Here is a 22,507-nt window from a genome sequence, read left to right on the forward strand (position 1 = left end):
TGTTATATGAAGTATAATACTTGTTTTCTATAACCACCTTCACCACCCAGAAGCCTGTCTGAAATTTCATTCATATGAAACATTGTTTTGAGAGTGATAACACACCAACTAGCTCAGATTTGTTCTGAGAGGAGGATTTATTTGTTCATTTATTAATCTGTTCCCAGCCATAACCATAAGAGTTAAACTAGGATTTAGAGAACGTGATAGCCTTGGAAACCTCACTGCTGTTGTTTTAGGAGGTGATGGTTCTCCCCTCATCGAAGGGTTGATAATGTGAAGAATTGTGAGCCACCTAACTAAACTCAGCAGGAAAGAGAAATCAAATATGGTTAAAGGAGCAGAGAGCTGATGCTCCAGAGATATGCCTATAGCCAGGGAAGATGGAATATTACTGAATTCCCTTCCTTGTTTAATTCTTCCAAATGTTCATGAGGCTGAACTTAAAATAGTGACATGCACAGCTTTATATCCTTAGCAAAATGGTGGACTTAGCATCTTGAATCACCAAGAATTGAAAGATTAAAGTCTCAAAGAAGCATAAAAATATTCTTAATCTCTGTGGTCTATTATAACTACGAAAAGCTTCCCTCTAGGGATTATATGAGCTACCATTGTGACCCATAAATCAATAAATCATGCTTCTGAATACTTTTCATACTTTAAACAGATGAAAACCACATCTTTCTTTGCCAAGGCTAAAAATACTGAAAAACCTCGATGTTTGATATTGTATAGTGAGGCTGTTCAGGAATTTCAGATTCCCCAGTAATTTTGAGAAAATGAAATCCATTTACCTGACAATGTTTCCTGGATCTACCTCAATCATCCACATGCAACGCAGATTATTGTCATATGGAAAGGGATAACCAGGAGATAAGATTCTTCCTGACGATTCTCCTTTAAAACGACCTCCACATTCAGCTATAAAAAAATAGCAAACATTAAGTCATAATTGAATGCCAATCTTTGTAAAAACAATCGATGAATTTCTCAAAAATATGTATTTTTTCACCTTGAGGAAAATAAGAATTGATTAGCCCTCCTCTTAAAACAATACATCTGTATATACTTTCTCAGATTAATGTTTTGATTGAAGCAAAAATATACTATACAATAAAACAAAGTCTCAAGTTAGATCACATAAGTGATAGTAAAATTAACCTAATTAGGGAATAAAAACAGGACACATTCAAGAACTCTGATTTTAGGCATTCAAAGATTTTAAGATGTGTGGTTAAGTAATGATAATTTAAAAAGGGGAAACAGATGGCAAGTTGCTCACTGCACCTTGGTTGCGGTCTGAATAATTCATCATCTTGCTACCCCACCTCTGAGAAAAACTAATCTTTACTGCAGTCCCTCAGGCCTTCTAAATTTCATTGTCCTTTTATTCCCCTTTAAATCACTCTAAACTCTTTCCCTTTTAACCTCCCAAAAGTCAAAGTGGCATTTTTATTAGATTTCTCACTTCAGTAAAATCTAGTTTAGTTTTGATGTAATGGGTCCCTAAATTTTATAAAACTCATCAAATTAAAAATGTTAAGTATTGTCATACAATATATATAGTTTTTAATCTTTTGGAGGATTTCCTCTCCATTCTGATGCTATTTAATTCACTGAGACATCTGTAGAGGTTTTACTTCAGTAAACAGATAATCTAGAAGGAGCTGTCTGTACTGGACATGAGAGAAACTAAGGGCTGCTGTTAGTATATCATGCTACATCTCTAACCCTTGAAACAAGCATAACACTGTAACACATAATACATATGAAAATTCTCCAGATTATTTCCTACCAAAACAAACAAACAAACAAAAAAACCCCCAAAATCTCAAAACCAAAACATTTTACTTTGTGCTTAAATATTTGAAGGTACTTCTATATTTGTTTTTCTTGTTCTCTGCACTATTTCCATCTTACTCACATTCAGTGGTGAATTAAGCTTCTTGGGTTTTTTGTTTTTGTTGTTGTTTTGTTTTTATTATTGGAGCAAAGCTTGTCAATGACAAACTTTTAGCATTTCGAAGAGACCTAATAGCAACTGAATGAAATGGTTCAAATGAGTAGGCTGTATTCATATAGGTAAAATTATTTCAAAGATTTTTACATATTGTATTTCACCACATTGTGATGATTAGTTTTATGTGTCAACTTGGCTAGGCTGTAGTACCCAGTTATTTAATCAAACACTAATGTAGATATTGACATGAAAGTATTTTATAGATGTGGTTAACATCTGTGACCAACTGAGTTTAAGAAGTTATCCTTTGATAATGTGGGTAGCTCTCATCTAGTCATTTAGACGGCTGCAAGAGCAAAAACTGAGTTTTCTAAGAAAAAATGAAATTCTTCGAAACTGCAGCATTGACGTCTGCCTGAGTTTCTAGCCTTTTGACTTTCCCTATGGATTTTGAACTTGTCAGCTCCCACAACTGCATGAGTCAATTCCTTAAAATAAATAAATCTCTTAGATAGATAGATAGATGGACCTAGATTTAGATATTCTACTGATTCTATTTCACTGGAGAATGCTAATATACTCATTTAGAGAGGACAAGCAACTTTATTTGTACTGCAACATTAATTTAATTTACAATAACAAGGGGCACCTGGGTGGCTCAGCCATTAAGCGTCTGCCTTCGGCTCAGGTCATGATCCTAGGGTCGTGGGATCGAGCCCCGCATTGGGCTCCCTGCTCCGTGGGAAGCCTGCTTCTCCCTCTCCCACTCCCCCTGCTTGTGTTCCCTCTCTTGCTGTGTTTCTCTTTGTCAAATAAATAAATAAAATCTTAAAAAAAAATTACAAGTTTGTTATTTTTAACATAAATAAGAAGATACCAGTATTTAAGATGTCGCCATCACTCATTTAGATTTTTCTCGTTTTTTAACAAAAATTTTGTGGCAACCTTGCACTATGTAACTATTTTAATTCATTTTACATCATTTCTTTATAATTCATCACTATTATGGCATACATATACTATGAGAACAGATTTGATATTCATTCCTCCAGACTAACTTTTAATCAGGTAAAGGTCAAACTGATGTTTTGTATACTGTGTTGTATCTTGAATTTAAACATAGTTCTTTTTTCTCCATATTTCTTTTCTACAAATTTTACCTGGCATTTTGACTTCAAATGAGCCAGTGAGATACGCCATAGCACTAGAGTTCATATCCTAACAGAAGACTTATGTTTGCAGCATAAAAATGAAATAGTATTTAAAGCAGGTATATAGATTAAATCTTTCTGGCTATGGTGTTTCAAAAAATTATTTGTTTGATCCATGTATAAGCTTCAGAACCATAATTACCTAGAAATAATCCGTATAACAGAAAAAGTTTCTTATTTGAGAGAGGCAAATATATGACCATGATAGATATTTAAGTTTAGTGAGCACAGAAAATTATGCTCCTAGGCCAGGTGGTAAAGCTATTAATTGTTGCCAGTAGAGAACAGCATCTAAAATAGAATTTCGTCTTCTGTTATCATGGAAATCATCAGCATGACACACCATCCATCCAACTGTTTTCAGCTGTTATTCCTGATCAACCATCATTAAAAAGAAAAAAAAAAGTTTACCCTTCTCATGAAATCCCAAGCAGTATCAAGTCACTAAGGTTTTATTTTATTTTATTTTTTTTAATTAATTTATTTTTTGGCAGGGAGGAGCAGAGGGAGAGGGAGAGAGAAACTCTAAGCAGAATCTGCGTTGAGCGTGGAGCCCAACCTGGGGCTGGATCTCAGGACCCTGAGACCACGACCTGAGCCAAAACCAAGAGCTGAACGCTTAACCAACCGTGACACACAGGCATCCCTCAAGTCACTAAGTTTTGACTTGCGAGATTTCTAAATATGAAGCACATTGATTTGTTATGAACAGAATTAAAATCTTCTGATCAAAAACCAAATGCCCTTTTGTTTACATAAAATCTTTTAAAAAGAAGAATGTCTTTAGCTTGGTTCAACATATACAGAAAATATATATGTTTTAATATATTTGTTTTGTGATCTTAGTTTTAAGGACAGCATGGAAAATCGGTATTTACAAGTTTATAGTATGGTGCACTTGCAATCCTTAATGCTTTTCTGAATATATTTCATATTTACAGCAAAGAATACAACCTCAGAGAGAATTAATCAGTGCTTTATTTTTCTCATAACTAATGCCAGTGGGCTCACTGTTGGTCATATTACAGAATCCCAAGCTTTGTTAATTTAGGTTGATTATTATTTCAGATAGTACCTTCGTAATCTATCCAAAATCAGATGCATCTGAAAAGAAAGGCCTATGATTGCATTTTGGTTAGATAAAAACATGTTTGCTTCCTACGTGAATCAATGTTTCAATAAACCAACAGAAGTCTTGTGACATCAAAAACACTGTGTAATTAGATGCAAGGCCTTTAATGACTGGAATTTCACTTTTTTCTACTTGCAGTCTCGTAGGTTTTGTGGATATTCATATGTTAGTCATATCAACTGACAAAGAAATTTGAAAGGTTTAAGTTTCCAAACTCATCAATTTATATACATTAAATATGCACAGTATTTAGATATTAGTTATACCTTAATAAAGCGGTTACCTTTTTTTTTTAAAGTTTAGGTCGATTTTATTTATATGGGACTGATGCAGAATGGATTTGTGCCTCCACAAATATGATCAAGAAATAAGAATGGCTAAAGAGTAGCTGCATGTTTGTTCCCTATTAAGGAGTCAATGTTTTTTGTTAAAATGTTTCCTTTTGTTGGCCTAGCATTCAAACCAGACATCTATTTGATCTTTGGAGCAGAAAGAAAACAAAAACCAAAAACCAAAAAAAAACCCCTAAACAAACAAACTCCAAAACTGGCATCTTTATCAACACTTTTCTATCCACCCTCCTACCCACACATACCCATTCATTAATTGATCTATAATTTGGCAGTACTCCAGCTGTACAATGAGATCATGATCCATTCTCTAGCTTCTCGTAGGCACTATATCTGGTATCACTTGCTTCTTCTCATTGAAATTGGCTAATTATGTTATGCTACACACACATCAGAAAAGCTTATTACTTCCTTAGATTTTTGAAAAAGTATATATAAAAAGAAAGCCTTTGAAGTTATTAAGAAGAGTTCATTGTTTTTTAATCTACCTTGACACCAGGACAGGTGATAATTTTGTTTATTAAAACAAATCTAATCAATGTGATTCAGTAAATGTGTATGATAAGAGTCTTAACATATTTTTGTAGTGAGTTAAGTCTTGTATCAAGAGACGAGAATTGAAATGACTCCATACGACTTCATCCCCGTTGTACAAAAAATTTACTTACCGATGAGCTTATGAAAAAGACCCTTTCACTTTCCATTCATTTCCTCTGACAAAGGTGAGCTATGAGTTCGTGCACTTCATGATTTAAGGTATGAGTTGTGGGTGGACAGATAAGATCATTTGAAAAGGTACAGCACATATGGATAGCACTTCTACAGAAATAATTATGAAGATATAAAAGAGGATCCTACCAATACAGGAAGGCAGAGGATAGTCCCACGCCCTTCTCTCTCCTGTCATGCACTTGAGAAGGCTACTGCCGTGGAGAGTGTAGCCTGGATTGCATCCATATATAATAGTGCTACCGGCAAAGTGGCCTTGGTCACTGATCTTGTATCCAAATTGTGGAATGCCAGGATCCTCACAATGTGAAAGTTCAAAACCTGTGATAAGAATACAAAATTATTAAAAGCAACATTTAACAGGAAGATTTAAAATTGTACAGTCTTCTATTGTTTTTAACATAATTACTACTTTTTCCTAACTGTATTACTCTAACAATATTTAATTCTGATAGTATTCAGTAGCCATAAAGAGTTTTTTTTCCTTGAAAATTAGAATTTGCTGTAATTTTATTGTGTGATTGTAATTTTGAACTTTAGCAACGATACCCCATGGTCTAGATAACTGTATCATGGCTTGTTATAGCACTAAGTTTCTTGCTTACCTCAAGTGAATTATGGCTCGCAATAAATTCTGACCAATGTGTCTACTAGGATTATATCATCAAAATTTTAAAATTCAGACAAAACATGTGAAATCATAACTGTCCAAGTTACAGGTATGTCCCTTGCAAATATAACTGTAGATTGCTTTACTTTGATAACATTGGAAGAAAATCATAGTCTCATATTAAAAATACAATTTTTCAAGAGGTAATATAGTAATAGTATTCAGCTTAAAGAACTATGAATTTCTATATTCTACCCTCTCCAAAATACATAGCTTTCAAAAATTCTCACAGGAAAACAAAAACAAAAATGTATCAAAGCTACATGTTATCATTCTCTGGTGCAAAGAAACTATTTTTGTGTTCAGCAGTTTGGGCTTTCTGAATAAATTTTGCTGGAAACTTGGTTTCCTGAGGTAAGAGTAACACTGAAGAAGTTAATTTACAACTAACTATACCAGAAGTGAGAAAATGCCGGAGAGCTTTACCTGGCTCCAGAGGAGGTTTCTACTTTGAGGGATAATGTTTATACTTTGAGGGAGAATGAAGCCCAGGGCCTTACAGACATCTCTAGGTTATAATAACAGGAGACATAGTAGGCTAACCTGACTCTTAGAGATATGTATTTACATTCCAGAGGTTAAAATGAGAGCTCAGAATCCTTTCCATCCCATCTCCAAGCAGCAAGTGTCTTTTTCCCTCCTTTTGGGAGAGGAGGGGAAGTCAGCTGCCTTAAACAGAGCAAGTCCATTTTTCTTCATCCCTTGTCCCTGGCCACTCAGGTCGATTTTGCCATCTGATTTCCATCATGTTACTACAGGGGTAAGGACTGGGTCAAGAGTGGGGGCCACCCTGTTATTATTATTATATTATTTAAATTATAAGTGTTCATCTGTCTAGATCCAGAAGGCCTTGTGTGCATATGTAGAATAAAGTCAACAAGAACAAATATTAAAAACCTAACAATCATGGCACAATTCACTATTAAGATTCTGAAAGAACTAGAAAAGGATACTTCATGATTTAAACCAAGCATGATTGTAGTAATCAAAATCTAGGCTCCTTAGCTATGGAGTTCTCATCTTTTTTTTTTTTTTAAGATTTTATTTATTTATTTGAGAGAGAGAGAGCATGTAAGCGAGAAGAGGGTCAGAGGGAGAGAGAGAAGCAGATTCCCGGCTGAGCAGGGAGCCAATGGGGCTCACTCCCAGGACCCTGGGATCATGACTTGAGCTGAAGGCAGACACTTAACCTACTGAGCCACCCAGGTGCCCCTGGAGTTCTTGTCTTTAGTGTCTTACAGAGTGTATAAATGTAAGATAAATAATAGAATGAATGTGCCAAAGATAATTTGGTGCGATTTGCACCAGTTACAGCTTCTGAGACTAGAGGACTATAAAGAATATTCTAGAGAGCTTCACGAGTTTGGAAAATCTGTGATTTCAAGTCAAATAATGTTGGAGAAAAAGAGAACTTTTATGTGTGCAAATCATAAACAAAAAGATTTGCATCTCTTTTATAGGCATAGATCTGTGACCAAATTAATCTAGATTTGAACTAGAAAACAAAAAAGCACGTATTAGCTCAAGTATGTCAAACCACGAATTTGCATGGCTGACTTCCTAGAACGTCAAAACAGATATTAAATCACTAAAACTTGCATATCTCCAAGTATTGAATATATATGATAATTTCAGTATATTGAGGGATACATCACCTCTCAGAGAACATAAGAAACCCTCCCTACTTTCTTCTTTCGGGCCTTAGCCATTTTTTTTTCCTGCTCACTCAAAGAATTACTTTGCACATTTTAATTATTTTACAACCATTTGCTTCTTTTCTTTGTTTTTCTAGAGAGTGGAATTATTTCATCCCCCTGCCCCCTTTTGCCACAATGCCTTCCCAGCACAAATCTTGGCACATAGAAGGTGTTTAAAGATTTTTGTGAATGAATGTGGATTTTTAGAGGCAATTATCTTGAGGAGACAACTGAAAAAGGAACTAAAATAATGCTGATGAGAAACCGAAGTTTATGAAACAATTAAAAAAAATCTTCAGGAATTTCCTGTACAGATCAATTTGTGGCAGTTTCATTGGGGTGAAAATATGTTAAAATAAGGTAAATGTAAACAGCTTCAGAAACGGAACTAAACAAGAAGTTAGAAGTCGTTAACTCAAATTGTGACAAATATGAGATATAAAGGATACATGATCAAGCAAATCAATCTTTCAAATACAGAAGCAGAAATGGCAGAAGTAGTAACTTTAAATTTTCAGGACACATTACTTTGCATGGATCTGCATACTTAATACTACATTTAAAGTGTCCTTACTTAAAAATTACAAGTTTCTATGCCTTCCACCAGACATAATATTCAGTTTATCATTCAAAACGCTGCCACTTCTCAGTTTTATCATATACCATTTATCAAAATAAAAATGGAAGTCAAGCTCCTTTTTCAAGGTTTATTACCAAATTCATCCTTCCTTAATTTGAATGTTCTGTAAATGTGGTTGGCAATTGCTGGTGATGAGGTAAAATGGAGATATTCTTTGTAAATTAAGATAATTTATAATACTTTGCATTGTAGATAAAAATGCACATGGACAATAGTATATAAGCTACAAAGCACAACATAATTTAGTCCAATTTGGTAGAATTATTGTTGCTTATTCATAAATATTCAGATCTGTCTTATCTTTATGGAAACATTCAGCTGCCAGTCTTTTCATTGAAAAGCTCAAATACTTGAAACTGACAATTAAATAAAGATGTGTATGAAAAATCCCATATAGTGTAAATATTCACCATTCCTCCTGAAATTTGATACTCTGATGAAATGGAAATTTCTAGAGCACAAAATGAACTGAAAATCCCCACTACCTAAATCCTTTTGACCTAATGAATGACTTTTAAACTGAGATTTAATTCCTTTCCTGCCACCATTAGCATAAGGATTTCTAATTTATTTTTAAGTCATTATTTGAAACCCACAAAAGAATACCAAGAATAACATAACAACTTTACCATTTGGCTCTATCAGATTCTAGTATCATAGTGGCTTCAGATTAATATTAATATTATTTCAGATTAGTTTTCAGATTAATATTCATATTAATTGATTCATATTCACATATTATTATTAAGAAATAAATATTATAAGACAAGTTAAAGCTCCTTTTTGTTCTCCTCTCAGTCCTTTTCTGATTATTCCCTACCAAGAGCTAGCAAATATTCTGAATTAGTAAATTATTCTCACACCTATTTTATATTTTTATCACATATCTATATATCTATGAACAACGTAGTATGTTTTGCACTTATACATTTTTTTTTAGATTTTATTTATTTATCTGAGACAGAGAGAATGAGAGAGACAGAGAGCACATGAGAGGGGGGAGGGTCAGAGGCAGAAGCAGACTCCCTGCCGAGCAGGGAGCCCGATGCGGGACTCGATCCCGGGACTCCAGGATCATGACCTGAGCCGAAGGCAGTCGCTTAACCAACTGAGCCACCCAGGCGCCCGCACTTATACATTTTTAAAAATTTTATTTAACAGAGAGAGAGAGTAAAGAGAGAGAGCGCATGTGAGCATGAGTAGGGGGAGGGATAGAGGGATAGTGACAATCAGACTCCCCGCTGAGCAGGGAGCCTGGACCTGGGGCTGCATCCCAGGACCCTGAGATCATAACCTGAGCCAAAGTCAGACACTTAAAACTGAGCCACCCAGGCATCCTGTAAGTATTTATACATTTTATAAATTATAAAATTATTTTTAAATTTCTTCTGAGGCTTTATTTATTGCGCAGCATTATATTTTAACCTTTATACACACACACACACACATCACACATACACATTTTATTCATTTTAACTACTCTGTGGTATTCCATTAGTAACATACTCCAAAATTGATTTATTTATTTTCCAACTGATGAGCATTTACATTATTTTCAATTATTCCCTGCTACAAAAAGGCTGTATTTTTTTGTCTCCTTTTGCACATTACTAACCCATGTAGGGATCCAGAGTTCATTTTGTCCTAAGATTCCATCAAAATCTGCTAATCTGCTTTTAAACTTCTGCCTTGGCCTACTGAAAGTTAGTTGAATTCCTACCTCAACATAATTCTGTGCAGTTTGTTTATGAGCAATGGCTATGTATTCACATGGGGTAATGTCACATGGTCAGCAGAACAGTAATACAATAAGGCAGATGGCTTACAATATAAATATTTGAAAACTCAAGCTTTGAATGTAAGTCAGCATTTCTGATGGAACTTAAACCAAGAAGACCTTTATATGCTTTATTTTTTTGAAATTCAGTTAAAATGTAAATATGTACTTAATATTGTAAAAGTTACATTTTAGAGTATTTAATGGTGAATGTAGATATGTTAGATGTATAGACCAAAACTAAGAACTTTCAAGTTGTTAAATAGAAAGGAAATAGGTTGTTAATAAGGGAACTGAGAAAGCATGTTGGCTAAATACAGTAAAGAATCACATCCTTTCTGAAACTAAAAGCATCAAATTTTAAATAATAATGCAAGGAAACAAAGATTAGATTATCCTATCATTTTTTTAAGTGCTTTTTTTTTTTAAGATTTTATTTATTTGAGAGAGAGAGAATGAGCGAGAAAGAACACATGAGAGGGGATAGGGTCAGAGGGCAAAGCAGACTCCCTGCCAAGCAGGGAGCCCAATGCGGGACTCGATCCAGGGACTCCAGGATCATGACCTGAGCCGAAGGCAGTCGCTTAACCAACTGAGCCACCCAGGCGCCCCTATCCTATCATTTTAATCTCTATTGAATTCTTTGATGGATTTGGTTCATAATATTTAGTAGAATAATCTATAAGAATTGTATTTAATGTTTGATTACTAAATTCTACTTAGGCCATGAATCTTGCAAGAAATCACCTCATTTTAGAATTCTTTATATTTAAATGAAGATGTATACAAAGTAGAATGTCAATTTTGCCACTCTAAAATTTGCAAGCGTGGAAAAAATATGAATAAAATTCACAAGCAGGAAATTGTCCACAGTCATGCACAACAGCTGTGATAATCCTCTTTGATTCAGACATAATAAAGAATATAATAGGAATAAAGAGAAGAAAGTATTAAATGACTACACATTCCTTTTTTCTCACTAGTCAAACTAATGAAAAAAAAGGCACAACTTATTCCTCACTAGTCAAACTCTGTGAAACACATCAAACTTTGAAACCACAAACTTTATAAGAATGGTTTAAGAAGACGATCCTTACAGTTTTCAGTATATAGAAGTAAAACATTTCAACAAGCAAAAGTTTGTGGAAATGATTGATACGCATTTCGAACTGGAGGAATAAGAGATACGGTAAATAATTTTTTTTTTTAATTTCTGATGGTCTAAATCCTATGTATAAAGTTCTGAGTAGAAAACATTACTCACAGACTTTCCTATATTTTAATCTGTTGGGCATGAAAATGTGAGTGATATTTTTAAATAGGCTAGTTTGTGTCTTGCACATCATACACTTGTACATCATTCTGGGATGGTGAGATTCAGCTTTGTCTGAACATTAATTTTTAACTATCAGCCATTTTGTATTTGGCCAAACTGTAGAGTTGCTGTATTCTAGATACATCTAGGAATGGAATTTTACTAGATATTGCCAAATTACTCTCCTAGGTGACTTTACCAACTTGCATTCCCCAAAGTTAAAAGAGTTTCATGTTCTTCAAATTGCCATCAGCATTTAGTATTGTAGAGCATTTTAATTTTTACTAACTTCATGAATATGTAATAACGTATTATTTTAGGTTTTTTTTTTTCAATTTCTATTAAGCATTTTTTTTGTTTGCTTGCTGCCTACCTGAGGCTACTTTCGTGTGAAATTTTCTTTTCATTTTCCTATTAATTTATAGGATTCCTTTCTATAGAGTTTATGTTTTTCTGTTACATATATTGTAAATATTTCCTAAAAATGTCTCATCTTTCTACTTTGTTCATGGGGTGTTTTGTTATAGAGGCATTTAAAAAAATAAATGTTGACTGGGGTTTGGTCAGGAAAATAGAAGGCACTTAGACATTTTGAATTGCTAAGATTCCATACAAGAAGTAGGTACATCTTTATTCCTCTTGTATTGAGGGAAAATACAAGAAATGCAGACAGAGTGATGGTCAGAAGACCACTGCTGGCTTTCAGGACATCTTGGAGTTCAGGGAAGCTGCTGCCACATAAAACCACCTGTCAGCCTCACACTCCCACCTGCTACACCGATAGACAATAATAATGGCTTCTCCATCCGTTCCACCTCTCGGCTCTCACAGGACTGCATTTAACCGGCAGAATCTAAGTAGAGATCTTCGCTGGCCAGAGTATGGGAAATACAGTTGCCAGGTTTTTAGTCTCTACACTTCAGGGAAGTGCTTAGAAGGGCAGAGATGCTACTGATTATTGGCAGGTTTTTGCTTGTATATCTTGTTTTAGAAATCTTACTCCACCTTAAAGACACCGCTGTTCTAGGACACACTTTTTTCCCTAAATATTTTATTTTATTTATTTTTGTAAAGATTTATTTGAGAGAAAGAGATAGTGAGAGAGAGCACAAGTCGGGGCGGGAAGAGGGAGAGGGAGAAGCAGCCCTGAAGAGGGGCTTATCCCAGGACCAGGGATCCTGACCTGAGCCGAAGGTCAGATGCTTAACCGACTGAGCCACCCAGGTGCCCCTTATTCCTAAATATTTTAATGTTTTTATACTCCCATGTAAGTTTTCAATCCCCAAGAAATTAATTTTTATGTAAGGAGTATATTAGTAGGTCTTTATATATTTAAGTTCAAACCTTACAAAGCTTTTGGGATGTCAAAGTTATAAAAATGACAGTGACTATTTTGTTATTTTATTATGAAGAACTATCTAATATTATCTATGTAAGTGACAGATAATCAAGAAATATTTCTTTAATACCCTTATATTACATAATGCAGCATTAGTCAGTACTTCCTTTATTACCTGGTTAATTCCAAGTTTTAATGAGTAGAAGAAATGCCAAATGCATCTGTTAAGTGTTTATGGGACACAGAACAACATGGAGTAACTTTGTTGCTCCCTTGTAATTTATTTATTCTCTACTTGCATTTGCATTAAATAAACTATATCCAAAGAATAAAGTTAGAGTCAATAAGTCATCTGATTATTTTTCATGATTAACACTGCCAACAACATACTAGTAATTAGAGAGTTTATATAAGGATAATTTATTATATATTTATAAGGTTAGTACACAAGAAAAGGCATCACAAATGAGCTAATGCCCATCATTAATTTGAATATAAAATTTGAAATGTGCATGTTCCATGTGGATTACTGAATCATTTCAAGCAACAAGACTGGGAGGCTAAAAGGGTCCAAATATAGCCGAACTTTTTCCCTTGGGATAATGAACATTTCTCCAATGTGCTTTTTAGCAAATTAAATGTGCAGAGGTGATAACAAGAGGTCCAGAGATAGTGTCTAATGTCTGGGCATCATGGCCATTTACCAGATCAACTTTTGAGAAGACAATGCTATAATCCATCAAAAAGGTGCGATTTAGCTCTGTAATGGATGGTTGTTTAAAATACCTAATCACTTTCTACTGAATGAAAGTGGGAGAACTACAAATGAATAGAGCTAAAAGAATCTGCAATGAAGCATTACTTCAAGACATTAAGTTTAAAGACTACACAACAACATAAAAGACAGTAGGTCTAAGGTATTCCCTGATTGTAAGTTTAGCCAGTAAGAAAGCGTTCCGATTCTCAGGCATAAAATGATGAAAGTGTCTTTGGAAATAATTGCATTTACTTTTTTTTTTTTATTCTTATGTTAATCCCCATACATTACATCATTAGTTTTAGATGCATTTACTTTTTAAAATATTATTTGTTTTTACATTTACATCAACAATAAAAAAAATAATTAATCCATGGAATTTCAAATATAAAACATCCCAAACTTGGGTTGGAGATAATATAGTACGGTGATTAAGAGGCAGAGCCCTTCAGCTCAATTTCCGTATCTGTACTTGATAGCTTTGTAACCTTGGGCAAGTAGCATAACTCTTCTGTGCTTTGTTTTCCTCTTCTTCTAACTGGGGATAATAGTATCTTCCTCATAGGGTTATACCTTATACCTAGTAGAGAGTAGATAAATGCTAGCTGTTATTTTTAACTCTAATATTTAAAGATATGCTAGTGTTGAAAGGTCTTTCTGTACCTATTAGGTAAAACTCAACCCCTCACTATAGTCCACCTCACCCCTGCCTAGCTTCCACGTTTTCATTTTGTCCCATTCTCCTTGCTCATTCAGTTCTACCCACACAACTTAAGCTCAGGTCTCTCTGGGGCCTTTGCACTTAATGCTCTATCTGCCTGGCACCCTATGCCCACAGATCTGTCTCTGGTTGTCCTTTCTTACAATTCCAAAATCAACTCAAGTAATACCTCTTCTGAGATGGAGTCCCTGAACCAACTAGCTACAGTAGCCCCATCTCCTATATTATCTTTCCTATTGCTCAGTTAGCAGTCTCTTATCCTTTGTTCTTGTCTTTCTTTTCTGTCTTGTTCCACTAAAAATTAGCTCCATATGAGCAGGAACTTTGTATATTCACTGTTCTCTTTATCTCCAGGGCATAAAACATTCCAGAGGGGAAAGACAAACTATGATTCCATAATAAATATAATTCCAGTACAGGAATAAAAGGGAAGATAAGACATATGACCAAATAGAAATGACATTTCTACAACTTAGCCTTCAGTGAGAGAGATTCAGTGAAAGACACTGGCTTTACAACTGCCTTCTTGAAATGTGCATTGAGGGGCTGAAGAAGTCTGGTGAGGTTATCCTATCAGGTTTTGCTGAGTTCTATTACAGAGTGATCCAGAACAGAGTGATACTTTAAGAAGGATACTATAATGATATCTTAATTTCTGATCTGTTCTTCCAACTTTAGAAGGAGATGGTAGTTTTCTCTCTCTTTACTCCCCCATTCCCTCTAGGAAATGCAGCTATGCCTTTAGGGGTCACAGGGAAATTGTTGACTAATTTGTATTAAAAAATATGCTTCAGGGCGCCTGGGTGGCTCAGTTGGTTAAGCGTCTGCCCTCGGCTCAGGTCATGATCCTGGGGTCCTGGGATCGAGTCCCGCATCAGGCTCCTTGCTATGCGGGGAGCCTGCTTCTCCCTCTCCTCCCCACTTGTGCTCTCTCTCACTATCTCTGTCTCTCTCTCTCTCAAATAAGTAAAATCTAAAAAAAATAAAAAATTTAAAAATTTAAAAAATAAATAAATAAATAAAAAATATGCTTCATCTATATCTTTATTTGGGATGAGTTTCAGATTTCTCCAGGGCAAGAGCATATGATAGCCATTAATTTGAGAAGAATGGAAGAAGGGCCTGAATCTAAGAGGGAGTCCATTCTGAGAGGTTGAGTAGTGGGATTGATTCCCTAATGGTAGTCAAGGTCTCACCAAGTTTATCATGCCATTTTACACTCAAACAGTGTAGCTATCTAAGTTTCAGTTGTTCTAGTCAAACTTGATAGAGCTGACTGAGAAACTTATCTGGGAGAAGGATAACCCCACAAAGGCTAAATAAGATTATTCTTGACAATTCTTAATGTTATGTTTTTGTTATGTTTATCTTAATGGATAATGACTGAAGAGATTTAATTTGCTTTAGAAAAATAAAGGAATGGGAGAGTTTGTCCCTTCAAGTGTGGTGCAGCATTTTCACAAGTATGTATATAATTTATTTATTGATGAAGAAGAGTGAAAGAAGCTCACTGTCTTCTTAGTGTAGTAGAGCTAAAATTATTAATAATGGGTAAACCAAATGCTTTTCCTTTCTAAACACCCAAGGGCCTGGGCTTCCATAATACCATAATACCATTAATCGCAGAGGCATATATTTGATGCAACATCTATGGATTTATTATTTTTTTTTTGGAATAACTGTTAGAGTTGTACATTGTAGTAGACACCATAAGTTGTATTCTCAATATCTCTTCTCTTCTTCCTCACAAACAACCTGATTTTGTTCCCAGCAGTAAAAGAATCATGTGAGGCAGTCTAACATGGTGGTCTAACACTAAGTCAATTATTTAGTCTGCCAAATAATTCATTTCCCAGCTTGTCTTGCTGGGAAATCCAGGTATAACCACATGGCTCATTTTTGAACACAGAGATAAGAGAATGTCTGACAGAAGAACTTCATTCCTGATAAAGGAGCATTTGTGGTTGCCACTACCTGTTCCCTCTTTCTCCCTGCCTTGAACATGCCTGGAGTTAAAGTAGCAATTTGTGACCATATCACAAGCATTAGGACAAAAAATGAACACTCTAGGGATGCCACAGAAGAGGGCTAGGGGCAGGACACTTGTTGCCTAGGTTGGACAGTTGAATCAAGAACCTACCTACCTGTTTCTCATCTTTTGTCTTATATGAGAAAAATAAATCCTGGTTATTTAAGTTATGGCTAGGTTTTCCATTACTTGAAACCAAAAACAACATCTCAACTACTGTTTGCACTGGTCCATTTGCTACTCTTAATGATTATATAATGAATGGGCCAATAAGACAGTTGAAATAAAATGTGCCTTAAAAAGTTCTGTTCTAAAATATTTCCTCATTTTTTTCTCAGCCAAATGTGTTTCTCTCTACCTAAAACTGAAAATAACCAGGCAACCACACAAGGCAACAAAATGGACAACAGAAAGACAGAGAGTGACTATCATTGGATAAGATACCTGTCATTAGATAAGGTTGCTCATAAAAGGCCTGTTTGTGTTAACGCTAGAATTGTGAGGAGCTAGGTAAATGGGATTAATCCGAATTGGATTATTTGCTGTATTTGCCTTGAATGTGCTTGACAGGATCTTTCTAGTAGTCTCTGTGCCTTTCTTTATCCTATTCTCTTTACCTGGTATACTCCCCACCATTTCTTTTTGCGACCCACCAACCCAACCTTTAATACCATCCCATTTATGAATTCTTATTTGATCTGCCCTAGAGCCAACTGTTCTCTCTTCTGTTTCTAATTCTCTTAATGGGAATCCTGGGAACTCCTCTACATCACAAAGGGTTCTCTCAGATGTTTCAGAGGCTAAGTTTGGATAATTGTAAGGAGGGACACAACACAGAATGGCAGGGTAGAATTAGATTTAGAAATAACCAGATACAAGAATTCATATACAAAAACATGGTTTTTTACATTTCCCCCCATGTTTGGGCACCTTAGCAAATTCTTTTATGTTAAGAAATTAATTACTGCCTCTAAGAAGTTTATGAATATTTAAAATATGTGCCCTTGTAGAATCTTCTTCTGTAACACAAAGGCATTTTATAAAATCGGTATTCAGACCACATGTTAATTTACTAAGAATATTTAAAGAGATGCAATTGAACTAAAACTGACTAAAGACATGAAGAGAGGAAATGGCCCCCTGAAGAAGTATGCACAATATGTTTGCAAAAAAGTGTAACGACAGTACAGTGTGATAACTTCTATTAGTTGAGAACAGAAACTTCTGCAAATGAAATGTTAAAAAGTAAGCTAGCTCTGACTGAAGGAGTCAGGGTAAGTAAGCATCAGTGGGAAAAGATCAAAGATGAGTCTTAAAGTTCAAAGGCTCAGTTGATGCTTCGGTTTGGGGGGGCACACCAATAACAATTGTTAACCTGTAAGAGAAAGCAGCCTGGCATGGGTGCTATGGTTGGAAACAAAAACGTATTTGGAGGGTGGGAATAAGTTACCATAAAAGCTAGGAAATCTGGGGTTAGCTATTAAGATAATGCAGATATGGAGAAAGATTGCCATTGTCAAAATCAGAAGTAACCCCTTGGAACAAATACAGTTAAGGACAGATGTGTTACTAATTCCAGGACCCTCCCCAAAAGGGGCTCAGAACACCGCTGTTGATTCAGAAAATCAGAGGACCCTTCACTGACCTGGTGATATCCACCGATATCACAACTTGGAAGTAGGCTATACATTTCAGTTCCAGATCTGAGACGGAAACATTTTAGTTTCAGTTTTGAGACTGAAAAATATTTATAGATGTATATCTACGCTTTAAAAAAAAAATTGCTTTTATATTCTCTTCCCCATTCTACAGCTTTCCATCTTCATAATGACACACATGCTATAATGAACAACTAGAGTCATTAAGAAAAGAGGAGTGATTTCAAATATTTGCTTTTTAAGATGTCTCTTTTGACATGTAGGAGCTCATACCAATGACAATAAGATCAATGATTTGACTCATTCTAGACACCTAACCACCCCACACAATTTTAAATGCAGGTATGTCCTACAATGTCTAACATCTTTGCACCAATAATTTCACGTTACATAGAATTTAAATATCCAGAAAGGAAATCTAGGTTTTTTCCCTATGACACCCATTAACATTTTAGATGAGGAGAAATGCAAAATGATGCAGAGCAAAGAAAGATCATTATGTAAACAGTGAGCCATGACTTGAAAAATGTCAGCAACTCTGTTACAAAACAGAGAAAGGGGCAGAGAAAAGCAGATTGAAAAAATGTGCCCTTCTGAGCAGATCACACCAATTATATTTGAGCAATAATTGTCAATACTATTACTTTTAGTATATCACGTAGTATGGACAACATACTACGTGATATACATAGTAATATCTGTAAACACAATTTGCTTGGATTTTCATTTGTCTTTGGAAGTACTTCATAAAAAATTGCATTGTACACAACAGTTCTCAGGATTTAAAAATATGAATTGAACATTCATTTTGTTAATTTAGGTTTTGTTATGATAATGATGTAACAATTCTAGCACAGTAGAAAAAAGCCTTGAAATAAACAGGGAGCAAGAGTAATCTCTTACTTATATGCATCAGATTTTTAAATATAATGCAATTTTAATATAATATACTCTCTTGTCTCCTACTTCTCATATCATTAAGAAAGAATATTTTCACAAACAATAATTTGATTCAAATTCCCTTCAGGATCCCATATCTTTGATACTGTAATAATTTTAATTTTCCAGTTTCTGTAATAGTTTCCATTCATCTGACTTCTTGAGAAAATTTATAGGGGTCATTAGATCTTTTTCAAATATGCTAAAAGTAAAGATTTCTGAATGTTGTTGCTTAGTTGATTTTCCTAAATTAAATGACCATTCTGCACTTCCAAGAACTGATTTGATCTGATTCTTAATTTGTTAAACACACTGCCAGTTTTACATGAGCTTTACTTTCTTAGTGTACTATCTTTCTTAGTGTACTGTCTTACAGAGTAGAAACTCAATAGATATATTACTTGAATATAATTTATTGATAGACATAATAAGTCTGTTTCCTATATTATGACACTGGTAAAATAAATTCAGTTAATTCATTTAACAATTGATATAATCCATCAGCCCATGGTTCTCAGTCTTTGAACTCCTACTTGTTTAATTGTCAGAATAGCCAACTGAAGTATAATGCAATAGTTCTGTATGAATTTATTTTTAATAAATCAATTCAACAAAAAGCAAAACAAAATAAAAACTTAACTCTAATGTACACTCATCTGAAACCATCCAGTTATCGTTAATGACTGTCCAATATAACTACACACATTGCAAACACTGAATTTTCATCTATTAAAAAAATAAATTATATTTTTAAAATATTGGATGGGGAGAATACTGCTATTTTAAAAATACGTAAATAAATAAGCCACAAATTACTTAACCATTCTGAACCTTAGCTGTTTTAATGTGAAATTCCAACAGTTAGAATACCCGTAATTTATGGAATTGTTGTTAAGGTCAAATAAAATTATATATATAGAAGGTAGTTTTACACTTCAAATTCACGATCAAATGTTGGGTATTATTTCATCCGGTAAATTGCAATTATTTAATAAATACTCAGCCTCAGTGTTTGGTCATTTTTTTTTCTTCCAAAATACTTACTGGTATAGACAAGTTGAAAACCTTCATCTGTCCCTTCAGAATCAGAATTAAATTCTAGCCAGAGCTGATTTGAAGTACTGCTAAGTGTCAATCCTCTCATAGATGCTCCAGTAAATGCACCTAGTAGATGAGTCGTTTTATCTTTTCCATCATAAATCTGCAAAACATTTATAATTAAAAATGTAAACGTGCCAGTAAAAACCAATTCCAATCATGTGTTTATACTTATGAAGAAGAGGAAATTATCGTATTCTTCCTAAATCAGATCACTCATGTTCCCCAAGGACAATTACATATATTAATTCCTACATATATCAAGCTAAGAAAGTTAGAATCCACATGGATAATTTTAAAATTCCAAGCTCAGTATGCCTTAAGTACTCATATTATATAACTATTGGTCTTATTATAAATATAATGCTTTTTTTTTTTATGGCAGGCATTTCAAATTGAGGATATCTACAGAAAGACTGGTTTCCAAGGTTGATTGGTTGTTTTTCTGCAACTTGCTCAAGAGGGTCAAGTACCTGTTTTTCTAATAACATAATTAATATAAAATATACTTGCTTCTTTTGCAATTTCTATAATTTACCGATTTCCTTTAACTTAATCCATTTTTGACATGTAAAAAATACTGAGTACCAAATGCTTTTAGAAACTAATTTAACAAGACAAAAACACACAAAACAAGACTGATGAGTCTCAAGCATCCCCATGTAAATCTCATTCTTCTGAAGTTGTAACTTCTCATTATATCCTAATTTGCTTTTCTTTTATCAGTTCATTATAGACATCTCTCCAGGTCAGTAGATACAGATTCTGCCTTTTGAGAGCTGTGCAATATTTCACACAGTGACACTACCCCAACTATCATTCCCATATTAATAAATTCAAGTTTTTTGTTCCTAAGAGCAATACTGAAATAAACACCTTTTACATATACCTCGCATTTTTTTGGTACTTGTATTTTCATAAGGAAGTTTCCAATATATGGGATTTCTGAGCTAAAATGTTCAGATATAGCCATATTATTTCCAAAAAAGTATACAGAAATTAAGTGGAAGGTTTACCAACATTGCATGTTACCATTCTTTTGCCTTTAGGCATGAATTTTCAATGGAGCACTTACGCCCCACTCCCCCAAGGCAGTGAAAATTGGTTCTTGCTTGTGATGAAGTCTTATGTACTACAATGATTGGTAGGCTACAAAGATCACTCTATCTGACCAATTTTATTCTATAATATTTAGTTTCATGGGGTTGGGGGCTCATTCGATGAATGATAATGAATGGAAAAAGTTGAGAAATGCTGCTCAAAGTTACTTATCTCCTTCCTGAAACTGCTTTACTTCTAACTGGTATTAGTGTAAAGATTATGTTGCTGAACTCCTAAACCAGTGACCTTGCCGTAATACCAGTGTTCCCCCAAAGTGGTATTCATCATGTTCATGTTCATGTCATGTAAAAGAAAGCAGTTAGATGGTATGCAATGGAAATTTTCATTATTATTATGCTAATCTGCATGATAGAATTTTCTTGGGCTAAATTTTTGGGTTTAATTTTATAATCTATGTAGAATGTTTTCTATAATTTATAAATGAAAATTCTTGTGTAGTTTTTATATTTTTTCTTTTTTTCAAATCTTTATCAGGTTTTTTTTTTTTAAGATTTTTATTTATTTATTTGACAGAGACACAGCGAGAGAGGGAACACAAGCAGGGGGAGTCAGAGGGGGAGAAGCAGGCTTCCCGCCGAGCAGGGAGCCCAATACGGGGCTCAATGCGGGCCTCAATCCCAGGACCCTGGGACCATGACCTGAGCGGAAGGCAGACGCTTAACGACTGAGCCACCCATGTGCCCTTCTTTATCAGGTTTTAGTATTCAATTTATGTTAACTTAATAAAACAGATTGGGAAACTTTCATTATATTTCTAATATCTGGATTATTCAAATAAAATAACGAGACTTTTTTATTTACAGGCTTAAGATTTTTTCAACTCAAGAAACTATCTTTGAGTTTTTGTTTATTTAATTACTCCTTATTTATATGATCCTTTTATTTTCCACCTAGAATGCCTATTACTTGTATGTTAAGTCTCCAAAACTGTATTGTAATTCTCCTATCTTTTCTCTTCGCATCTATCTTTCCCTCTGTGTTGTAAACAATCTTCCACTGGATCTTCCACATGAACAATTAGATTTTCAGCAGTGACTAATCTCTTTTTAGGGCTTCTGTTAAAATCTTAAATTTTAGGGATGCCTGGGTGGCTCAGTCCATTGGGTGCCTGCCTTCGGCTCAGGTCATGATCCCAGGGTCCTGGCATCAAGTCCTGTGTTGGGCTCCTTGCTGGGTGGAAAGCCTGCTTCTCCCTCTGCCTGCCACTCTCCCCCTGCTTGAGCTCTATCTTTCTCTGGCAATTAAATAAATAAAAGCTATAAAAAATTATTTAAAATCTTAAATTTTAAAATCATTGGTCAAGCTTTAGAAAGTCTCTCTTCTCTCTCAGCACTCTAATTGCATAATCTTAAGATTTTTT

The 22,507-nt window shown here is 34.6% G+C and overlaps 1 protein-coding gene across 3 annotated transcripts in view; it reads right to left on the minus strand.

Moving 5' to 3' along the window:
• The window catches only part of CSMD3 (CUB and Sushi multiple domains 3), a 1,204,765-nt gene that overhangs the window by 292,871 nt on the left and 889,387 nt on the right, over window positions 1-22,507 (minus strand). For all 3 annotated transcript variants that reach the window (XM_044914284.1, XM_021688378.1, XM_021688377.1), the window contains 3 exons: window positions 19,972-20,128; window positions 5,515-5,706; window positions 798-924 (listed from right to left, as the gene is read on the minus strand). In XM_044914284.1, the coding sequence (XP_044770219.1) occupies window positions 798-924; window positions 5,515-5,706; window positions 19,972-20,128 (476 nt within the window). The remainder of the gene's footprint in view (window positions 1-797; window positions 925-5,514; window positions 5,707-19,971; window positions 20,129-22,507) is intronic.

The sequence above is a fragment of the Neomonachus schauinslandi genome, chromosome 4 (genome assembly GCF_002201575.2).
Source record: "Neomonachus schauinslandi chromosome 4, ASM220157v2, whole genome shotgun sequence".
Lineage (NCBI taxonomy): Eukaryota > Metazoa > Chordata > Mammalia > Carnivora > Phocidae > Neomonachus > Neomonachus schauinslandi.